A 23,723-nucleotide genomic window follows, 5' to 3' on the forward strand; every position below is an offset into this window, starting at 1 on the left:
TTTCCATGTCATGCTCTCAAAATAGCAATGATTGTAATCAGTGTGAGAACGAGATACCAAACAACCTGCAGAGCAGAGCAGTGAGTGTTATGTTTATTGCTGGCATAACTTAAAGGCTCATGTATCATTCAAAACATCAGAAAAATCATTAAAGATCAACTTTAGGTACTGTTGATCATCAAAGCTTTCTATTTTTCTGCCCAAACATGACTAATGAGTGTCTTGTGAGTCCTGTGTTCTCCCCATATCCAAGATCACATGTGAGAAATGAGGCTTTGAATTCACAAGCACCTTGTGAATGCATGCATTCGACCCTTTAGCCCTGTAGGTTTCATGCAACTCAAACACCATCATAAAGCATTATCCATCTCTGCTTGGTCACAGGATGCAACATCTGCTCTGCGAACATTAACAGCTGCAGCATGGACTTTAATAATCACATGAAATAGAACAAAATGTGACACAGTGAGGGGAGATGTTATTTTTCTGACTTTAAAGCTACTGAAAAAAAAATTAAGTTCAAAAGCGTTCAGAAGTTAATCAGCTCCAGTCACTGGCGTTCCTCTTTGACATACCGTTTCCTTCCTGATGTTTCTGATGTGCAGGGAGAGGCAGTATCTGAGTTCTCCAAAGATCCAGCTGATAACAGCACAAACTACTGCAGCCTCCAGAACCTGATGGACGGTAAATATGTAATCTGAGACCATGAGATTGTTCATTCATTAAACTATGTCGATATTTTTACCCCAAAGGAAACCATGACAATGAACACCTGTGTGCTCTCCTCTGGTCAGGAAGTGACCTGATCAGTGCTGAGGGATACAAACAGTTCAGCAATAAGTGGATCTGTCCCGGGTTCGATTCCGCCAACTGCACCTTACTTTAGGCTGAGATGTCCTGATGTCACTTCATGTGTGGAATAACAAGACTTCAGAGAAATCTGGTTCCTAACAGTGAATTTATCTCTCTGTTGTATTCATATGGGCCTCATTCAGATATATGTTAACAATCTAAAATATGTGAAAGTGCAGGATGTTTGAACAGCTGATGCTCCTGAACAGTGTTTAAATATTTTATGAATGATGATTTTACAATAAATGAATTGAATCAGAACAAAAATACAGCTTTTTGTGAGCTTCTGTTGGAAACAAAGTGCATCCCAATAATAAGATGAAAGTGTGATATGTGTGATATGTGTGACAGAGTTCATTGAGTGTATTTAGTCTCCACTGGCTCAGGTCTGTATGAGGTCTACCGGTCAATTTGACAGTAAGGCTTCATCATGACATCTCATTTTTAATTTTTTTGCTCCTTCGTGGTGAGTCATTTGAGATGTCAGGCCTTTTTTAAACTTCACCTGAGAGACGTAATCCTCACAAAAGTTCTGAGCCTGCGCCACGTCACTCCGTCCATGCAAGGCCTTGTTCGTGAGAGGAATGAACGTTGACACACGGACCAGACGGAGGCCTCCGGGCAGAAAGCCGGCCAGTGAGCGACGGATTGTCTGCAGCTCACTGCGCTTTACCGCCTGGTTGTGCTTCTGTCTCAGTGTCAAATTCAGTCAGACAGCAGTAGAACAGCATCTGGGCAGATCTGGTGGTAAAGTCTGGAGGAGGAAAAGAGGTGAGAGGAAGGAAGACGTGGAAGTGGAAAGGTTGCTAACAGCTAACTTTCATAATACAAGATGATTAATGCTGTATTTTGTATGGTGATATCAAATCATGTGACACATGTTTGACGAACTGGGTGAAGGGTGTATGCTGGTGATTAATAATCTCATGCCTCATGGACAGGAAATCTTTTCTTTTTGTCACCTCCTCTTCACATGTTTGAACACGGCTCGAACAAATATTCTGCTGCACGAATATTACATTTTCTGCACACGGACATTTGAGCTTACCGTTTAACTTGCGTATGAATTTGGGCCTCCTCTCATCAGGCAGGTAAATGACCACATAGTAGACGGGCACCCCAGACAGTGCAATGCCAATCCCTATGAAAGAATTGATGGTGTCTCCGTACAGCGGAACGATGACTAAGAACAGGCTACACAGACAGTAGATGATGGGGAAGAACAAAGACAACTGTGGAGAGAAAAAGACACAGCTCGGGTTAGTATCTGAGTATATCTACATGCAGAGTGAAGATAAAAGCCAATGCGTAAACTATGGAAACTATCAGTGCTTCAGATTGTGTTTATAAGAGTAGGCACAACATGACAGACCCACTAAACTCTCCACTCAGTGACTTAGTCATATTTCTTTGTTCATTTAGTTTTGGACTGTAACACGCTAAGTCAGCTGAAGAGGATAAAGAAACAGCTTTAGGCACTCAGGATGGTGAATAGACATGTCTTAATACTTATACTGCAAATATTATATTTATTTCTCTATTCTTGTTTAACTCTTGTTATAATAATTATTCCTTTTTGCACAGCCTGAAGAGTATGCCACATTGCATTTCACTGCAAAATGTTTGTCTTCAATCCAAATGTAACTGCAGATGTATAAACAAGTGATAAATATGGGGCTCAAAATGAAATTATTACAGAAATAATCACTTCAGAGCATAACTATAATTAAAATATGATTACACAGGACCTGTAGCATTGTGTATGTACAGCAGACACACATACAGTATATATGCACCATATCCATTTATTTTCATGCTGCATGATTTGAACAATGAATAAAGCAGCACCTTCAGAGGCCTGTGTCTGTCTGGCTGAGTGATGCGCAGGTAGATGAGGCCGGCCACAGACAGACCCACGTAGAGCCAGTAACTGAAGCTGAAGTAGTTGATGAGCTGGAACACGTCCTCTACACACAGGAAGATCAGACCCAGTAGCCCCTGCAGAGCACAAATGAATATATTCATGTTCCAGTCTGTTTGCCCTTTGAAGTGACATCTACGTGTATGCAGCAGAGGAATATATGAATAATAAGATAAATGGTTCTGACATTGAACAGCAGTGCAGGTATGGGTGTGTAGCGCTGCAGGTGAATCAGACTCAGACTGCTGGGGAGGTGGCCCTCTCTGGCGCCGACAAAAAACAACCTGCATCAGCAACAAAGATGGAAAGTTACTGGCAAAACACTCGTCTCGATGGGAGCCCAAAGGCAGCGCCTGTTCAGCACTTCCTGCTTACCGTGAGGCAGCAATGATAGACGCATTGAGTCCTCCGCAGCAGGACATGGCCACTGAAATAGGGATGATCCACTTGAACGGCCCGAGGACTGCATTTCCAAATGTCTGTGGGGTCAAATTGAAGTTCATTCAAGTCAGAGTGCAAAACGATCCTGGGTCAACAAGGACTATATTTAGCAGCAGAGTGAATAATCTCTCTCAGGACACAGTCTGTATCTTACCACAGCAACTGCATCACTGGCCAGCAGGGACGTCATGTCCAAGACCACATAGTAGGCCACGTTGGTCAGCAGGTAGATGATGGTCACGATGGGCATGGCAATGACAATGGCCAGGGGAAGATTCCTAGAAACAACAATACACAGAGTGTTTTGTGACTCACTGCAAAGCTGCAGTAAACAGATTACAGAGGATTCATGTGAAGATATTGTTTTACTCAAGGTGCAATTTCAACCTCTGCAGCACATTTTCCTTTGTTCAGTTAAAGATTTTACAGGTAACTGGGATGTCCATTGATTACAATGTGATCCCAGCTCAAATTCACCTAAAAAATGAAAACGGATGAGCGTCCAATATACTGGAGAATTACATCTGGCTCTATACAAAACCTCTTGTTAAAGTAATCTGATAAGACAGCGTTGACCTGCAATAAGTAATATTTCGGCCACTCAGAGGCAGCAGAAATAAGCTGTAAACACAAAACTGACATGTCATCTGACAGTACAGTTGCACGCCCAGCATGCTATCGATCAACATTAGCATTGATTTAGTCCTGTTTGTGCAACAAATGACAACCTAAAGTCAAGTATTTACTCTTCATTAGCTCTGTGTTTGGTCTCCACCAACTCCGAAAGGGGAAATACCGCTTACGATGCTAAATGCTCCTCTAAGTTCACCAGCTAGCTGCTACATTTGTCTATCTAACGTTTGGTGTTGGGCAGGAAGTGTACAGTTGTTTTTTAAGAGCTTTTTCGCTGCCCTCTGTGTCTGGAAACAAGGATGATGAGAGTAGTGAGACTGAACCAAAACAATACAGTTGCGGGCAGGAAAGCCAAAATATTAAAGTGAGAAATCCTCCGTAGAGATAAGAGTAACTGTAGAGTCAAGATAATCATCACTACGAGCAATGCTTTTCACATATTATAACCACTGTAAATACGTAAATATTGATTGTACCAGCTTTACATAAAGCAAACAAATGTCTGACTGGGTAACATCAAAAACCGTTCAGTTCTAATTTGTCCAATAGTTTTTAGTATTATTCCCACTGGCTCGTTTTCACCACCTGTATTACCCTACTCAACCTAGTCAGAGACTTCAAGTCTAAGGTTCAAACGTGTGTACATTTCCATGTGTCTCTTTGTATGCTTGTGTTTGTACGTGTGTGTTACCTCTCTGGATTCTTAATCTCCTCAGTGACAAAGTTGAGCATATCCCAGCCGGAGTAGGAGAACAGAGCTGAGTAGAGGGCAAAAGTAATGGCTCCGGGATCTGTGGAGGAGCCTTCAAACGGACTGTCAAAGCTCTTTGTTTCTCCTACATCAAGATGAATCAAAGTGTAAAGCACATATTCATCTCGTTTCCACCGATGCATTTTCGTTCCAACGTAATCTTACCTGTTGCCATTTTCACTAGTCCTACAATGATGATGAGGACGAGCGACATGAGTTTGGCGAAAGTGAAAATGTCCTGGACCCGTGTCCCCCACTTCACAGAGGCACAGTTAATGAAGCTGAACATACCTGGACAAACCAGAGGAATACGGCAATAAATGAACCTGTATCTCCATGATTGAGAAGTTCATTGACACAAACAAGGCCTAATACAGCTCTGGGTACAACTTCTGCTTTCTGGTTAGGTTGCATTTTCAAAGATGAATCATTCAGGAAACGGTCAACCATGTTTGTCTGTTTGTGAAACTCGAACTGTGTCAACTGGAATGTCAAAAGCTATATAACTAATAGAAGCACGCTATCGCTCAGCCGTGTGCCAGAGATTGCTGAACATCTCCTGTGTGTCACGTAGGCCAAAGTCTGTATGAGGCTACAATTAACAGAAACTCACTTCTTAGTTGGCTTGTGGCATCGCTGCTCTCTCACCTAAAATGGCACTTCTGCTTACTATGTTCTTCACAGCACAAAGCCAGGCTGTAAACCACACTGGTCCACAGTCTAACTATAGCTGGTGACAGTTCCACACACGGTTACTGAGTTTCAGACTGGGATGAATACTATAGCACCACTTGTTTCTGCTCATGTCATGGGTGAAACGAAAGCTGTTTAAAACTTGATAATATTGTCTAAACTGACATATATATTGTGCTGAAGTCGGGAACTGGGGTGAGGCCAAAGTGGGTATCACAGTGTGAATATCAAACACTGGAAGGCAGTACTGGGAGTTTTTCCTCCCTGTATTTTGCACAGACTTTTATGTTTCCTTGCAATCTCTTTCTGGATGATGAACTGTACACCTACACAGGAGTGTTTCTTACAGAGGCAGGCTGCAGCGATAAGCCGGATAGCATCGTATGGCGGCTGGCAGGTGGGGTAGAAAGCCTCCACCAGGTAGTTGGCGAAGGTCAAGGAAATCACAGCCTGGTTGGCCGGCTCAATCAGCAGGATGGACGACCACAGACGGATAAAAGCAAGGAAGCCTCCGAACGACTCCAGGATGTAGGCGTAGCTGGCTCCAGACTTGGGGATGGTGGTGCCGAGCTCCGCGTAGCACAACGCCCCAAACACTGAGAAGATGCCTCCCGTAGCCCAAATCAGCAAAGACAGCCCGTAAGACTGACTGTGCATGAGTACACCCTTCGGTGAGACGAAGATCCCAGAGCCAATCATGCTGCCGACAATCAGGCAGATCCCATTCATAAGGGAGATTTCCCTCCTCAACTGCATTTTCTCTTCTTTCCCATTATTCTGGGCCTTTAAGTCCTCGTCAGATGGAGTCCGTGAATTTGGGCATATTGTCTGTGACATGACTCCCATCTTCTGCCTCAGATCCTCCATTACTCCAGTGCTGGTGTGAAGATGAAAGGGCTGGAATTTAAAGGAGATCATTCCAGTTTGACAGACAAAACAAACTGTTCTTCCATATGACTATTACACGATTTTCTTTAAATATACATTGGAATGTCTAACTACACTTCTCAAGCCTGAATATGTTCACTGTACAAAAAGAGGACATGGTGCCAAATCTCCCAGTAACGATCTTTCACACACAAACATCTTCGCCCATAGTCCGCTCTTTAGACAGGAAGAAAACATACTTAAGGTTGTAAGTTAGGACACAAACGGGCAATATGTAAAAAGGACAAAAAGTGAGCTTACTTTGTTTGCTTACTGATAGAAGATCAACAGGTGTGTTACGTGTCTCCTCAGACCAGTGCTGCTCCTCTGACCAGGCAGTGAGATATTGCTGACATCACATCTGAGAGGCAGCAACAGGCCTGTCGATGTTGTAATCCCTGCAGCCCAGCACAACCACAACGGGTGTTTTTCCTGCACCAAATGAACTGCACCCACATGGTCCTTCCTGTGCTATTTCCAGAGAGAGGAAGACCTCGTCACTGGCCCCTGGCAGCTATCGGACGGAGGTAGCCAAGCTGTACCCGGTGTGGTGTCGATCAACACACCGGGTACAGCTGCTTTTCTTTTTTCGTTCTTTTTATATTGCGCAATAAGTGATTCCAGAAGGTGTAGACAAGTACAGGGACACAGCCTGAAGAGATTATACGAAGCAAGATGACCCACGAAACAAAAACACACATGGGTTCAAACTGAAAGGTATGGGGTCAAAAACTATAGGTAGAGACAGCGATAAATATCCATACACACACATAAAATCCCCCTACCCCTCCTCCATGTATATAGAAGACAAACTCCAAAACTAAAATAGACACGAACTGTAATTATGTGCCTTTTGTTTTTTACAACACATAGCGGCCTTTTTGAGGTTGCTTTTTGGTCATCATGCGTCTCTTTCAGTGACATTTAGCAGCTGCATCAACCCGGACGTCAGTAATCTATGGCTATACATAAGCCCTCTTGGTATCCCTATAGCAGCTCTATAGAGACGGTAACATTATATGAGCCAACTGTACAAATAGAGTAAACTTTCCTATTGAATTAATGTTACATAAAAAAGAAAATCAACAAAAAATAAGACAGCAGGCAGAAGTAAAAACAGAGTGTTCATTTTAATGAAGTTTGATACAATATGAAAAATCCTAGTTTGAAACCACAGCTACAGATCAACTGCACATTCTGTAACACATTATACTCGTTTGATCTGATAATGACACGCATACACATTTATGTATTTTGCAGAAGGCGATTCTACAAATTACAAATCATCACTTGACAAAAATAATGCACGAGTTTTAAACAAGTGATCACAAATGAAAATATATAGAAAAGAGATGAAACTATCCTACACAGTACAAAATAAGTTACATTTTAAGATATCAAATTTGTCGTATTTCTACTCCGCGTTTCTTGATATGTGTGAAAGGCTTTTGCACAGTTATCGAACACAAGGCCCACCATGATGGAAACGTGTCGGCCTTGCTTGGCCTTCCGGTTGTCTTTTATATTCTATAATATAATTGTGTGGGATTTCTTGTAACGCGGTTTCTTAATAAGAATAACCTGCCGTGGCTCATTTCCCACCGTGTTATTTAAGTTCTTTGTGGAACTTTCTTTGGACCGACTGATGGGGAACCACAAAGAGGTCACGCTCTGTTGAGCTGGAGGCTATGCAGACAGTAATGGACACAGCTACAACACTGTAAACGATGAGAACGTTTGGAGTTAAGGGATAAGCGAAGGCAGTGATGAAGACAGTAAGGCCCGTAATGAGCGGCATATATGCACACACGAAACATTTGTATTGAAGATATTGGGCGTTGGAAAACTATAAACAGAACTTTTTACCATTTTAATAGACCAAACGATTATCGAGAAAATAATTGTTAAATGAATTAATTGTAAATGTTATAGACCTATTAAATACATAAACATGGTGATTAGGAAGACTGAAGGTTCAAACTGTGTCATGGAAACAGAAATAACTTGTTTCTTTCTGGCGCAAAGAACATATATACTGTGTGTGAGTGAAGTAAAGACAAAACTCGTACTCAGCATTATGTATAATACAAACTACTGCCTTGATATAAATGTGTGTATTTTCTGGCATTTAACAGGATTAAGACTTGCTGAATGTCATAGATCTATGTACAGGAGAAAAAGAGAGATAATTATATATAAGAAACAGGTGTTGCTATCGTAATGTAGAGAAAGTTGAGTCCAGAGTGATGAACTGAGCAGTGACTGCACAGACTGCTCAGCAGGTAAACTACAGCCGGGGTGGCCAAACTACGAAACAAACTTCAGAAGTGGGCTGTGGTGATGTTTTAAAAACAAAGTGGAATATGACTTGAGCATATTTCTAATAAAGTGCACATCCTAGTCTTAACCTCTGGGCACAGAAACCATTATTCTACCATCTCCGTCTGCTCCGTTTGTTACATCTTACTTTTACAGTTGCATTGTAATCTTTGAAGTGGGCACTCGGGTCATGAACAGAAACCAATATTTGGCTGTTTCAACTTTATTTATATACAGATTTACACATATAATAAGTATGCGGGCACTTAGGCAATGCACTGTATTGATTGATTTGATTGAAATTAAATTCATCAGCAGAAATGCTTTTTTTAAAATGTTGGAACAGAAATAAACTACTGGAATGTCAAACAAAAACAGTTTGTTCTGTTGGTTATTTTGGCACAACATGTATTTGCTATGGCACACGCGGTTTCCTGGTATAGAAACACTGACTTTCTTGCATTATAACTGGTTGAAAACTATCTGTGACAATCAAAAGAGTTTGGTCCACCCCTGCAGTAACGGTTGAGACAAGAGAAGCAGGTTTGATCTTCTCTGTTCATTTGTTGCAGTTCTTCTGCAGAGCAGCTCCGCAGCATCAACACATGTCTGTCACACACACACACACACACACACACACACACACACACACACACACACACACACACACACACACACACACACACACACACACACACACACACACACACACACACACACACACACACACACACACACATTAACTTCCTTTTTACTCCGCGTCTCAGTGCATAACTTAGCTCAGCAGTAAAAAAAAAAAGAGGGGGAGAAAAAAGGCAGGGACAAAATGTTCCATACGGTCAAACGGCCACAGTGACCGACCTCATGACTCATTCCAACACTTCAGTGATGTAAAGCTGTTAACATCCCAAACCACATCGCTAGCCGTCACTGGCTCTCATGTCGTCCTTTTACTTGACGAGGCATTTCTCACCGATTGAATGTAGACTATGTGCTTCAATACAAACACACTGAGGGCCACATACGCACTGACTTCACTCAGAGGGTAAACATAGTTCACCAATGACTACATGATACTTTAAGATTAGGATTGCTTTGATAGGAATAAACCTTATTTAGGCTGGAGGTTTTCCAGCATGATAACAGTCCTTCTGTCACTTACTCAGATCAACCGAGTGTGTTGAGGATGTTTGCATTCTATAAATAATCACACTTTCACATAATGGAAACTGAGCTTTGGAGACAAAAGCACAACGTACTAAAGGAGTGACACCCTGCGACACCTCCCCTCAGAATGAAGGGATGATAAATAAAATCACATTGAGAAATAAAAATCACTGATTCCTTCAAAATCATTTGATTCTGATTGCACAGAATCAAACAGTTGATCTCTTGTGAGTGGATGTATTTCTAAGGGAGCAGCTTAGTTTTGTGACTCTTTTTGCTCACCGAGCCTTCAGGTCCTCTTTGAGGGCAGGACTGACAGGAACCGTGGTGACAATCTTACCGAAAACGGTACCAGTCAGAGTTATGTGTAGTGTAACGTTGGCACCGTCTATAATCTGGATTGTTTCCATTCGCTTGGCGGCGACTGTTGCTACATGTTCCTGGGCATATTGTAGGACATGGACAGCGGCGTTGCGCAGGAAGAGAGGATCGGGGAGCTAATCTCAGGCGGGTACGGCTTCAGGCCCGTTTGCTTGTTGTCACGCAGCTTGCGGACGACAATGCGGCAGAAGTCTTCACAGTGCCGATGACAGTTGTCCAGGAGCTGGCGGACCTTGGCGGTGCGCGTGGTCTGGGTCACCACCAGCTCGTAATCCTCCCGCATCAGCATGGTTTGGGCCAGCAGGGCGTCCAAGCACTGGTTCAGACAGGCCTCCGTCATCTGGGAGACGATCTCCTCGCGGCGCGTCGCGATCCACTGGGCGATTGGGCCTTGTGAGGGAGGGGAGTGCCACAATGGAGGAGAGTATTCTGCTGCGAGTGAGGAGAGAGAGAGAGAGGAGTGATTCAGATTCTGGTTGTATTCAAATTTCCAGAACTGTATTATCATGATCAGCCACTTCATACATCATGCTTTAACTGGTGTACCTTGTTGCTGAGGCTGAAGCTTGAGGTTGTCCAGCTGTGTCTCGTACTCAGGGACAGGCAGGCCTGGCTTGATGGGTATGTTCAAATCATTCACGTCGCCGTTCAGATTGTTGCCTGTGGGGTCCTTCAGAGACTCAGGAGGCTCCAGTGTAGGAGCTAAAAATGACATCGGAAGCCCCTCTGCATCAGAAAGAGTAGAAGACGACGCTTGTTTAGTCCACAGATATTTACACAAAACCTGATGCGTGGCACTGTGAGCTTTTTCCCTTTGTTTCCAGTAAATGAGGCCAATGCATAAAATGCCAGTCCTGTTGTAAATACCTGGTGCAGCGTTGTTGCTGTTGCTGCTGCTGCTGCTGCTGCTGCTGAGGGCGCATGGTAGAGACATATCCGTGCCCTGGGAGGAACAAGAACCTGAGCCGGAGCTCTCCTGTGGCAGAACAAACAATGATGCTTAATTCACATTTCCACCCAGACATTAAACTCGAGAAGATATGAAAGATGCCCCTTTAGATCACATCCACGGTCATATTGTGCACTTATTTAACAATATATGCAGCCAATAATATCATGACATCCCTCCATGAATCAATCTGTAACTTTTAGCGACAAGGGAGGTGTGTGTGGATCTATAGTCCTCTACAGGGACTATTGAGCTCCTTAAGGCCACCCACTTTGTAGCTTATCCAATCAGATGCAAAGGATCAGATTTAAATCCCTCTTGTAACTGTACACCGCTCAAATATGTTGTTTCACGAGGGAATACGTCACAGTATCAAAGCTAAAGACTTACATTGCACTGCACTTTGAAGACATAATACCAAAAACAGACAATGCTTATATGTAGATCCCCAAGTATCGCTGTATATTACTAGACTTGTTCTTGATGTTTGCACAGAGATTTCAGCTACTGACCGGCCAGGGGCTGGGCCTGTCCTTCAGCATGTTCAGGGATCCATCCTGACTCCTCTTCTCACTCACTGACTGGGCTGAACAACAGCCGGAGCTCTGCATCCTCTGTGGAGGAACAAGGAAGAAGAGGGGAGTGAGCAGGAAACAATCAATTATGCCAAAGTCAAATGAATCACATCTGCTATTAACCCGAATCAGAAATACAAACACTTGGTAGAGTGCTCAAAACCGGTTCTGTAGTAGACCACATTCTGCCATGACAACACAAACAATACCAGCGTCGCTGTCAAAGCTGGTTGCAATGGTCTCTGTCATGTGCACACAAACATACCAAGAAGAAGGCGATATCAAGATACAATTATGAAGTAAAATTTGTGTTCTTCTTGTAAAAACCCATCTTCTCTTCGTCACAGTACAATTCAAACTGTCCCAAATTACACACAATTCAAAGACGGTTCATTTGTTCATCTACAGACAGATCAATTATTCAGCATTAGATTGTAACTAACTATGTTCTTCTGAACTTCAGACAAGTATTACTGAACCACTAATCACTGATATGCGACAGAAACATTCTCAAATCCTTTTTGAGAATGCGTGTGTTTTGTTTCAGTTCTGCTTCACTCTCTTACACACAGCTACGACGTTGACTGTTCAGTTACGTTCCTCTGAAGCTGCCCTCTGAATTGCCATGCAACAGTTGGGTGTTTAGTGAAAGATAAAACTGCTTCCTGGAACAGTGAGTTGGTTCAATAGCAAAGTCTAGCAACTGCAGGTAATCAATTCAAATCTCAATGATTCACAGATTTTGTTCATTAACCAAGAAAAAACACTAAAGAGTTTATCAATATATATAACTTCACTTTCAGGCTCTGGTAACTTGTGACAATTCTAATTAACTTTAGCACTCAGACTTTCCTGCACATTCAAAAGGACAATCTTTGGAGTATGAAGCTCGTTCTTCTAAGCACCACGATATGATGCTGGTGCCTCTATTCTGTTTGGCATCTTAAAAAGAGGGAAAGTCACTTACTGTGCCCATTCTCTATGTTCATCAGATCAGATAAACACAACTGTCAGCACTGCAGCTGCAAGCCGCCAACCTTGTGGTTAAAGGACAACCCGCTCTACCCACTGAGCTCCGACCTTTGACTGTTATCATCTGTCCAATCAACAAGTTCCCCGTCAGTCTGTATCACGTCATGTTTGTTCCTGTCGGTTCGTTTGTAGAAAGTCAACGTAAAAAGGAACCGGACCAGAACTAAAATGCAACCATGTCTAATGTTTTTCCCTTGGTTCCTCCTGTCGTGGTTGTGTCATACATTGAATGTGCTGTAATTACAATGAATGTGTTGTAATTCACTATCCTGTTCTATACTTCCTGCACTTCTGTCCATCCTGGGAGAGGGATCCCTCCTCTATTGCTCTCCCACAGGTTTCTTCCTCTTTCCTCCCCGTTAAAGGGGGTTTTTGGAGAGTTTTTCCTGTTCCGATGTGAGGGTCCCGGGACAAGAAGATGTCAAACGTGTACATATTGTAAAGCCCTCTGAGGCAAATTTGTAATTTGTGATTTTGGGCTATACAAAAATAAATTGCATTGAATTGAATTTAATTGAATTGGTTCGTACGAAATGAACTGAACTGTAGGTGTGAAAGGTATCCTTAAAAATAATAACTGTGAGAAGACTAACCTTTGACCTCTTGATCTCCAACACGGCCTCCAGGAAGTCAATTTCGTCAAACGTCCTCACCATGGGCTCAAGTTCAATCAGACACTCTGAAATGGCACGAAACACACATCACATTTCTACGGTTTTGTTCTCACAGTAGATATCTAGTCAACAGGACAAAACTATTTGAACTGGTTCCACTGCCAGTTATGTGGTTTTTCTCCGTAGGCCATGCTGTTTGCTGCAGCTGTGGACAGAAACTTGTCGATGTTTACTGGTGATTTTAGTGCACATTTGGTTGTTAGTGGTACATCTATGAACAGATGAAAGGAAGCTGTACGGTCATCAAAACATTTAGTATCAACTGAGGTTCAGTTCTCCGTTTTGTGGTTTCAATAACACAAATGTACAGTTAAATCAAGACGTGGAAAACACACTGTGTAATGTGACTCTGCAGCTGGAGTGTGTGTGTCAGTGAGAAAGAATGCGAGACTCAGAAACGCACTCAGTTTCAGTCCTGAACTTACTGAACGAGCGCGAGTAAGTAGTGAATGTCTATATTCGTCTGTTTTGTGCAAGAGATGAACAATGTCGATGAAAATGATTCAGTGAAGACAGCGGAATAATGTGACAGGAAGCTGATTCTTCGTCACTGCTTTGTCAGGGTACAATTTTGCACTGACAAGCAGGATTTGTTATCCCAAAGTGTAAAACAGGTTCAAGTTCAACAGAGTGCAATCCTTTCAGAGGGTGGAATGTTTAACTCCGGCCAGAAAGGAATTTCTGTAAAATCGGTTATTTGTGTGAGCTTACTGAGGAAGGAAGGCCGTTCGTCGGGGTTAGTGGTCCAGCCGCAGGTCATTAAACTGATGAGGGTTTCTCTGCTGGGGATGTCAGGAGGCAGAATGTCCAGACTCGTGTCGGGACGCATCCCACGAAGCACACTGAACATGATCTGCATCGGGTTGGTCACCTCTGATCGCACAAATACAGATCAGTGTTAGTCTGGTGGCACCATGAACATTCACTCAAAGAGCAACTGGACAGAATTAAACTTGGATAAAAAAAAAAGTAGATAATGTGTTACCTTCAAATGGAATCTGCCTGGACAGCACTTCCCACATAATGATGGCATAGCTTCAATGTAAACATGTGGGAGAGAATCAGTGAAGGGAAATTAGAGTGACATCATTCGACTGGTATTCCCCTTCAGGGTTAAGGGACTTTACGTTACGCTAACCAGAGAAGCTGCTTTGAGGAAGAACAATGACCAATTGACCTGTTGCAGGAATCGAAACCCGTTGCTCAAAAGATTAAAGCGAGAGTTTGGATTCTTCAAAGTGGGATTGTCTAAGCTACGTATCCATGCTCATGTGTTACTCTACAGTAGACGGCGGTCTGCACGCCCCCGGTTTGGAGAAAGAGACGGACACTTTGGTTTTTTTAAAGTGTTAGTTCAAATTTACCAAAGTCTCACAATATCACAAACAAACTAACCGATCGAGGTCGCCATGTTTTTTAAGGGAAAATTACTTTTGTCCATGAAGTCTGGTTGTTTTGAAGAGAGCATAGATGGATATAAGCTTCAGATTAACAGCTGTCTATAGGTAAGGTAAAGCAGTGAAATATTATAAATATAGTGTACACTTGAAGTGATATTGATTCTTTTAGGTGGGCCTTTTGTTTAGGTGGCTAAACTATGTTTTGTCTGCTTCTCCAGGCTGGAGGTGTGCAGACTGTCCCCTACTGTACTGTAGTTAATACACGGACTGTGGATAAGTACCTCATACAACCACGTGGTTCATCTTCTTTTGTAACAGTCACCACTCCCTCTTTCTGAGAGATTCCTGAAATCAAACTTCTTTCCCAGCATCAATGACAGCTTTAGCACCTGGCACTCTTCTCATTGTAGGTATGCTGACAATCCAACAGCCCCATGCCGGCACAGTATGACAGCTTGCCAGTCAGGAAAACCTTGCTTCCCTGTAATGCAGGGGTCTCAAACTCCCGGCCCGCTACGTCATTTCATGTGGCCCGCGAATCCGCCAGCAAAAAAAAAAAAAAAAAATGTTTAAAATGTTTTTTTTTTTTTTTTTTTAAGTTAGACTTTATAATAAAAATATCCCCATAGTCGAAATTATGAGATAGAAAGTCTAAGTTATGAGATAGAAAGTCATAACTATGATAGAAAGTCATAATTCTAGATAGAAAGTCAAAATTCTGAGATTGAAAGTCAAAAGTATGAGATTAGAAAGTCAAAAGTATGAGATTAGAAAGTCAAAAGTATGAGATTGAAAGTCAAAATGATGAGATACTTAAACAGTTAGAAGCAGCTCTTTGACTGCTTACTGTACATTTAACATGGAAATGTATTGTGAGTACATTGAAGACTACTTTAAACTGTGAATGCAGGGAGTTATTTAACAATATGTTACATTTACAACCGGCCCTTTGTGGGCGACCATGATGCTGATGTGGCCCGGAGTGAAAATGAGCTTGAGACCCCTGCTGTAATGCTTAAACTCAACACATATTTACTCTGTCAGAGTTTATAAACTGAGCAGTGACGTCTTCGAGAGTTCGTCCAATCCAAAATTCAGCCCAATAATTTGACCACCGGCTAACTGAACATAAAACATATTTAGATGGAACTCTGAAACATACCCGGATTAAAAGGAGGCCGTGCTTGTTGTTGTCGATTGTCCAACCAATTTCTAATGACTAGTTATTGAGCTTTGCTGTCTCACCTGTACACGTCGTGCTTCACATCGGCCCGACGGCTCTTGGATGGTTCGTACTTCTCAGGGGGCATGTAGATCACTGTGCCCCCCATCTCTGTGGGCTTGGACCCCGAGCCTTTACTGACGGACAGCTGCCGCCACTTTGAAAGGCCAAAGTCAGCAATCTGGGCCGAGTGAGAGCAGAACATTAGCATTCATTTAGAATTCCAGATAAATGTTGTTTTTACTGGATCAGCTTTTTCTATCAACTGATAGACAATTATCTCACAACATGAGGCTCCATGTTGTGAGATAATTGTCCTGTTTATTACAGTGGGAGCTATTATAACACACTTTGCACAACATGCTTTTGCTGCAGCACTTTGCCGACAATTATTGTCATTGATTAATTTGGTGATTCTTTTTTTACTTTTTTGAGCCCTACTGAATCTACCTACCGTCTCTGTGGGTTAACATGGGACTTTACTGAACATATACACACAGACAACCACACTCAGTGACACCTAAGCTCAAATGTTTGTTTCCTTTTGTCACACATCCAGTTCATACTGTACCAAAGTCCTGCTGACCCACCTTAACGTGGAATTCGCCATCCAACAGTATGTTCTGTGTCTTTAGGTCATGATGCAAGAGGGGTGGATTCATGTTGTGAAGGAAGTTAACCCCTAAGGCAATCTCATAGAGGATCCTCAGTCGCAAAGGCCAGGCAAGCCCGGGGTACATGTCCTTCTGTAGGAAGAGACCACAGACTGTGTTTCAAATGTAAATAAGGGCATCACAGGGAGATCGACTACAAAACAGAGCATGACAAGAGCACAGACCGAGAGGAGAGACATTTTACAACACTAAGACAAGTAGGAATTCCCCCTAAACTATATTTGTCTGCTTTTCTTTCTCTTCCCCTGCTTGTTTCCAAGTTTCATCATAAACTGTGAATACTTTCAAGTTCCACTTTTGCTTGCTGAGTCACAGGCATGAATGCGTGGCATGGCATGCATACACATGACGAGGGATGCATAAATGAGACAGAGCAGCTTACCAAAAACCACAAAGAGACTCTTTCACTTTAGCTATTTTGGAAACAAAAGCACTGTGGAAAGCTTAGATGTTCTCTACATTTGTGACTGTGTAATACAGAAATGTTGTTGTACTTTAGTTACATATAAGCTCTCATTTCCTGAGGGAAAGAGGAAAAGAATAGAAATGCCACATAGTGAAGGACAGCTGTTGTTTAATTCATCTTTAATCCTTATAAATCATTTAAGATTGAGCCATCGATTATAATCGCAGCAGTTATTTGAAAGAGCACCTCTTAGATTTATGAAATGACATCATGACATATAGCTACCTCGTGGAGCAGCAGGTCCAAAGAGCCATTGCTCATAAACTCGGTGACTATGCAGAAGAACTCTGGCTCGTTGCAGATGCCAAAGATTTGGATTATGTAGTTGAACCTGGCTTTGTGGAGCACCTCGGCCTCCTTAAGCAGGCAGTTCCTCTCTCTGAAACACAGCCAGTGATACAAAGTCAGTCTTTATTCTCACAAAAAGAAATAAAACAAAAGCCAAAACAGTGATGACGTTTGGGGTGTTGTCGGCATACACATAATTACAGGAAGCATGCCAAAGGAATGAATCTTGGAAGCGGATTGTCTGATTACAGGAAACATGCCAAAGGAATGAATCTTGGAAGCGGATTGTCTGATTACAGGAAACATGCCAAAGGAATGAATCTTGGAAGCGGATTGTCGGATTAATCAGCTAAACCAATATATCAGTATCGGCATATACTGCATGTTGGCCAGAGTAATAAGAATTTACAGCAGATATACCAAGATATATTTAATATGACTTAGAAATAGGGTCTCCAATGCATAGCTTGTCTACCAGAGAGCCCTGACATGCAATATCTTTGTCACATTTTTTTTAAACTACATTTAAAGAAACCTTACAAAAATGGTATGCTATTAATTTATGTTTAGATGAATAGTTATCAGATTTTTTTATCTCTAAAACGTTAATACGAGCCTGAAAAAGTCCAGTATTTAGTGGACTCTTTTGGTCTACACAGTTATGGGAGTCATTGGAGATATATTTGAGGAGACAGCTATTACACAAGCCGTGATTGAGCCACAGTCCTCTCGCAATTAAAAGGCAAACTAAAAGAACAATATATATTATTTCAAGAAATGTGTGCAGACTTGAATATGCGGATTTGAGCAAGTTTCTTCACCTGAGCTGCAGGAAGAGACAAGGCAATGAAACAACGTCTATGACACTTTGGACACATCTGATTAAAGCCTAAAATGTGATTACAAAGTGACACTAATTGAAGACTCGAGTCTCTGTTTCCACCTTCGACAGCCTGTAACCACACAGTTACTTCTCTGTAAAACGTCCTTTTAATAACACAACGAAAGCCTAAATAGTCAGCGTCACACGAGGTGGTCACATCGAGATACCTTTCTCCAACAGGACAGTCGAGCTTCAGGCACTTGATGGCCACGGTGGTCCTCCAGTCCGAGTGCTGCGCCTTGAACACGGTGCCGAAGCCCCCTCTGCTCACGTAGTACAGGTCTGTCAGCTTCTGGTAGGGGATCACGGGCAAGGTGCTGGTCAGACTGCCGATGTTCACACAGCCCACAGCCGCACACGGCTCCATGGCAGTTTGTGGGCCTTTTACGCTAAGTCTGTCCGAGGAGTTCTCCTCCACTAGGTCAGCAGCTGAAAGCAGAACTAAACCTTCATGGTGAACGCGATGAGGAAGAGCTCTTCCATCCACACGCATGCCAGAACGTCGCCGACTGCTAGCAAAGCTAAGCTACCGTTGATGAGCAGATACCGATAAACGGTTCACCAGTTTGCTGAAGAAAAAAAAAACCGCCGAGCACCCAACGACTGGAATTGAATGTACGCGCTTTCAATTGTCCGTTTATTCGTGTTATGCGGCCAGACTGCCTCCAACGAGCTGCCACAGGCTGAGTGAAAGAGGAACAACAACAGCGAGCCGCTCAGCGCCGCTGTCAACTCAGGTGGTTTTGTTGTTACTAATGACGACACACTTCCGTGTTTTTGTGAGATGCGTTCAGGGTCATAGTGACGTTTCGGGAGAATGACAGAGTTTATCTGGGTTTCATATTGTATTGTTTGACGGGCCTTTGACCACACACAGCCTTTCCAAAGGAAAGTATAGATAGGAGCACGCCCAAATATGACGACGAGGTGTTTGAAGCTTAATCAATAATTGTAACGTTTAAACCTCAAATACAGATTTTTGTTTCACTTTCGATGGAATTAAATTCATCCTCTGTGCTTGAGCCCAACTGTTCATTTCGGAGTTTTTTTTTTTTAACATGCTGCAATTTCCCAAACGTGGGGCTTTCCTGCGAGAGGCAATACGTTCCACATCTCTACTTTTATAGAAAAACAACTATAGGCCTATGTTTCATTCAGCGTTTCACGTAATAAGACCATACACAGAGTAAATAAGACAATTTATAACTCAAACATAAATCCTATAAAAATGTCACATTTGTTTTGTGGTATAATATAGTTAAAATCGTATAATAATAATAAATCAAATATCATTATATTAAATATGTCACTAAACACTGTCTACACTTCCCATAACAATCAACGTATTGTGTTATCAACTTAAAGTGTGTCTCATTATTATATACAATTTTATCAGATACAAATAATTGATTATATTTTCAATCATAGAAACTTTCTGGATTGGGGAACTGGAAACACTTGTCCCGCTTGTAATCTGAAACCCCCTGTAAAGCAGAAGTCATTTCTAAGTAGGCCAAACTTAATTATAAATCCATCAATGAAAAAAATAAAGAACTCAGACTGACGGGTTTTCTAAAATTGTGTGGATGGATGTGCATTTTAACAACACATATAAAACACATGGACTTTGTCTGATGATATATGTGATGTCACACTATGTGACTTCCTATCTTTACAAAGCTTACATTACTTCTTTGTTGATGGTACATTGCCATTGAATGAGCCAAATCATGTGTGAGCATGTCAGTACATTTTGCATCAGCATACGCATAAAACCCCCGATTTGATGTTTCTCTATGTTCTATTTGTGTGTTAACTTGCGAAGACACTCAGAACAGCTCACAGAGACTGTACAGGTGATCTCTGATATTACAGCTCATTGTTGTGCCTGCATTGGCCTCAGTGTGGCAGGTTTTTAAGAGACAGCTGGGTGGTCTTTAGAAGGGACACTGACTTCTGCAGTCTCAATGACAAGGTGGGAAACAATCATGCTCTGTCACTCTAAAATGTTATTTATGACGCATCGTGGTCCTTCCCCTTTGTGGGGAAAGATCTGCAGGGTGATACAATCGGCAGCCTCCAAACATTGTAAATAATCCAATACACATGACATTAATCTTCATTCCGCTTGTCAGTGTGAGTGCTTTCATCATCATAAGCGACCTTTCACTCTCACTAATATGACAGTGTTGCCATACTTATTATATTTTCTGTTTTTCTCACCCATTCCTTCATTGCTTTGCTGCAACTTAAAAAGTGGTTTCCCAGCTTTCGTTGAGCCGTGCATCCTAAGTGCTGGTTCGAAGACAGCTGGTGAGGATGTTCTGGAGGAGAGGCAATCTATGTGCTTCTCAGTCAAGATGTCAGACACTCTCTGTGTCTGGTTGACTCACTTAGTTCATTTGACAGTCTGGAGGAAAGTAGGGCGATGTCACTTTCTTCACAAAAATATTAATCTCAAGGGTTTAAGGTCAACAAATCTGATAACTGTTGTCTGTTGTACAGGCTTTTGTGAGACTCTGGAGGAAGCATCATCTTCAGAGGGAAGGCCTTGAAAATCAGGGAGAAGTTTACACTTTAAAGAAGACACTGGAGGAGAAGGACAACCACTCCACCTCCCTGAAGAGGGAAGTCAATTTTCTGTGTCTTTTGCACAGACATAGAAGAGGTATTATCACATGTACTGTACGCTGTATTGAAATGATTTCCTCTCTCACAGATCCCTGTCACTGTCTTCGGAGCGCTTCAAGAGTCCTTGTCAACTAACACCAGCAATGAACCGTGTTATTAGTAATGTTGCTATGAGTTTGGAAAGACAAATATGACCAGAAGGTGGCAGTGTATTATCAGTTTCCAAGGATAAAGCCACAGCACCTGAATCAAAGGGATCCCGGGAACTTGATGTTCTGTTCTCATCACACGCATATGGAAGACATTTGCCTCCAGGGCTCTCATGTGCTCTTCAAACAAAAGGACATCGCTCTAAACCTTGAGCACAGTTGGGCTGAGAGTTTTACCCCTCAAACATATTTAGTTTCACTTCATTCATTCTATTTGAGTCACAGAACAAATAACAGATGTGGGCAGAGACTTGTACTGGCACACTGAATGCATTTGCACAACATTCTATTTAAATTGTACAATGAAACAGAGTTGAATGAAAAGAACATGTCAGACTAAAAAGTCTAGGGAAGCTGAAAGTAGTCCCACTGCCCAACCAAGATATGAAAAATAATAAACAACTGAAAAAGTAAGAATAATAAACATATTGTTGAAGAAGCTTCTTATTGAAAAGCTGAGGGCAGCTGTGAAGTTAACATCTGAGTGCAAAATAGGCCATACCATATGATTCATGTAAATCATGACATGCATGTGTGTTGCACGGATAAATATTTGAAAGCAATACAGAATGTCTGAGAGCCTTACTGCTTTATAGTTTCATTCATACATTGTGTTCTGCTTACATAAATAACAACAATCCCACCATAAATCCACTCATGTTGAAATGGGTGTTTTGAGGACTTTTGATAACAAAAAAGACAGATGCAACGCTACTTTCACTGAGACACCAATGACTCGTGACTTCACGTTGAACCTTTTGACTTGGACTAACTCCCAACGGCCAAAGATTTTATTTATTTTGGCATTTTCCAGAATCTCACATTCATCTAGAAGCTTAAAGGTCACTCAGTCCACTGTTTGGTAATGGGCTGTGAAATTGGGACTGGTGCTTCTGGGGATTTGGGCGTTGTCACAGAGAGAGAGAGGCATTTATTGGATAATTGTCAAAAGCAGCACACCAGGCACCCTTACAGGAGAGATTGTGGATTCATAGTGGGTCGACAGTAATGACCTGGTACTGTTTGTGTTTCTAATGTTGCACCACTAACCTTATTTTCCTTCAGTTCCACTACTCCGTCCATATGACTTGCAATTAGATTGATTTTATTAGCGGTTGCCTTTGCTCTGAAACATTGATCTGCAGTGGCTTTTAACAAGATTCAACAGCAAATTGAAGGGGTTGTCAGTATACAGAACATTAACCAGTCAGAATTGTCTGCTAACATTTGCATGAATCTTCAAAGTGAATGTCCCTAAGTGAAGTCCTGAAACCTGTCCTGGCAGTTGATTTATGTGGAGTAATAAAGCATTTTGAATTCCCAATGGATACCTAGGAATGTTTGTGAATCACCATTAATCCAACACCCTGCAGAATGATCACACGTATGTGACTAAAATTTTTTTCATTTTCAGAAAGTGAAACTACACAATGCAAGACTATGAGTACATGAAGATTGCAGCTGGATAGCTAAGTCTCCAAAAGTCCATAAAATAAAGAGGAGATTCTAGCATGAAAGTAAGTTATTGTCTCCACACTTTTCAAAGGTTTGCATGAAATTGCCAGATGTGAAAGACTCACCATAGTGATCATAAGAAGTTAAATCAGATTCGGGATCATAATTGTTCAGACTGTAAACATAAATCAGATTTAGTTTTCTCTTATTTTCAAAGGGAGCATTAAGCTGTTATAGACCTTTCATTTCGGTCTTCAAACACTCTTAATGTGATGAGGGACATAGGCAAAATAATTAAGAAGAGTCGGAGGTTAGTTATTGCTCATGGTTAAATTTGTATTTAAAAATATAATTTCGTAAGAAATAACGCAAACAATTATCACTATTAATCTGTTCAGAGGAGGCTTTGTAATGAAGTTTAAATTCCTCACGAATGCAAACATATGAGCCCGATTATTTGTTGTCGAAGTTATCACCACCCAAAAACGTAGATATGTTGAAATCTTTTGGTGTTCAGCTTTTATTGTTGGCTGTATACATTATTTAATTCATGAATAATTCATGAATATTTTATAATATAATCCTGCATATTGTTATAATAAACCAATGCTTTTATACTTTTTTGAAGCAAAAAAGTTTGAAAGCAAATCATTGGACTGACCGATCAGCTCAGTGTTCAGATTCTTTGTGACAGCTTTAATTTGGCTAAAGCATGGTTTCATTTTGGTTTGATTCAGCTTGTTTTCTTCAGTGAGGGAGTAGTTTCAATACAATACGAGCATGAAATGTGCAGAGTCAGCCCCAATCCATAATTTTTACCAGGAGTTTGACTTAAAGGTAAAAAAACACACACACACACATACATGTTCCTGTGTAATAAACCCACTTTACTGTTGCAAACTTTGATGCCAAACCTTCAACAGCCGCAGAAACGTCTAAAAATTATATTTTGTAATTGTCTTCTGTGAATTACTAAAAACACCTGTCAATCAGTTTGATCATTATGTTCCTGAGATTGGAAATGCTGTGGGTTTGTTTTCAGTTGGATCAGGACTTGTTCCTTTTTAAAGTAACATCAGGCTAGCTAATATGGCAAACGTGTTTTCAAATGGTTGATACACAGTAGACGCAGAACTTCAACGTCGTAGGAGTGTTTCTCTGGCCACCTGGTGAATGTGGG

General features: G+C 41.6%; 2 protein-coding genes across 3 annotated transcripts; both read right to left on the reverse strand.

Annotated features, from left to right (window-relative positions):
- Window positions 1–155: 155 nt before the first annotated feature.
- LOC306789320 (Y+L amino acid transporter 2) lies at window positions 156–6,580 on the reverse strand. The gene is made up of 10 exons (XM_079285213.1): window positions 6,480–6,580; window positions 5,639–6,188; window positions 4,764–4,889; window positions 4,539–4,683; window positions 3,369–3,492; window positions 3,149–3,252; window positions 2,961–3,057; window positions 2,701–2,850; window positions 1,901–2,084; window positions 156–1,606 (listed from the first exon to the last, which is right to left on the reverse strand). The coding sequence occupies exons 2-10, from the start codon at window positions 6,156–6,158 to the stop codon at window positions 1,512–1,514; spliced, it is 1,545 nt and encodes a 514-aa protein (XP_079141339.1). The 5' UTR covers window positions 6,159–6,188; window positions 6,480–6,580; the 3' UTR covers window positions 156–1,511.
- Window positions 6,581–7,347: 767 nt separating this feature from the next.
- On the reverse strand, window positions 7,348–18,968 carry ripk2 (receptor-interacting serine-threonine kinase 2). 2 transcript variants are annotated; one of them, XM_079284685.1, is made up of 11 exons: window positions 18,416–18,968; window positions 17,303–17,456; window positions 16,528–16,683; window positions 15,961–16,118; window positions 14,301–14,350; window positions 14,027–14,188; window positions 13,235–13,320; window positions 11,547–11,648; window positions 10,953–11,061; window positions 10,632–10,811; window positions 7,348–10,514 (listed from the first exon to the last, which is right to left on the reverse strand). In XM_079284685.1, the coding sequence occupies exons 1-11, from the start codon at window positions 18,739–18,741 to the stop codon at window positions 10,135–10,137; spliced, it is 1,863 nt and encodes a 620-aa protein (XP_079140811.1). In that variant the 5' UTR covers window positions 18,742–18,968; the 3' UTR covers window positions 7,348–10,134. The 2 variants fall into 2 exon arrangements, with proteins under 2 accessions (XP_079140811.1, XP_079140810.1); XM_079284684.1 differs by having other exon boundaries at window positions 7,348–10,517.
- Window positions 18,969–23,723: the final 4,755 nt, after the last annotated feature.

Source organism: Melanostigma gelatinosum, assembly GCF_949748355.1.
Source record: "Melanostigma gelatinosum genome assembly, chromosome: 15".
In the NCBI taxonomy this organism is placed as follows: Eukaryota; Metazoa; Chordata; class Actinopteri; order Perciformes; family Zoarcidae; genus Melanostigma; species Melanostigma gelatinosum.

Excerpts from the sequence above, each read along its gene's own strand:
- LOC306789320 (XM_079285213.1), bottom strand. The coding sequence starts at position 6,158 with ATGGAGGATCTGAGGCAGAAGATGGGAGTCATGTCACAGACAATATGC. Across the intron at positions 3,058-3,148 it reads TCTATCATTGCTGCCTCACG|GTTGTTTTTTGTCGGCGCCA; the intron begins GTAAGCAGGAAG and ends TTGCTGATGCAG. Across the intron at positions 1,607-1,900 it reads ATTCATACGCAAGTTAAACG|ACTTTACCACCAGATCTGCC; the intron begins GTAAGCTCAAAT and ends TTCCTCCTCCAG.
- ripk2 (XM_079284684.1), bottom strand. The coding sequence starts at position 18,741 with ATGCGTGTGGATGGAAGAGCTCTTCCTCATCGCGTTCACCATGAAGGT. Across the intron at positions 11,062-11,546 it reads ACAGGCCCAGCCCCTGGCCG|GAGAGCTCCGGCTCAGGTTC; the intron begins GTCAGTAGCTGA and ends GTTCTGCCACAG. Across the intron at positions 10,812-10,952 it reads CAGCAACAACGCTGCACCAG|AGGGGCTTCCGATGTCATTT; the intron begins GTATTTACAACA and ends TTTCTGATGCAG.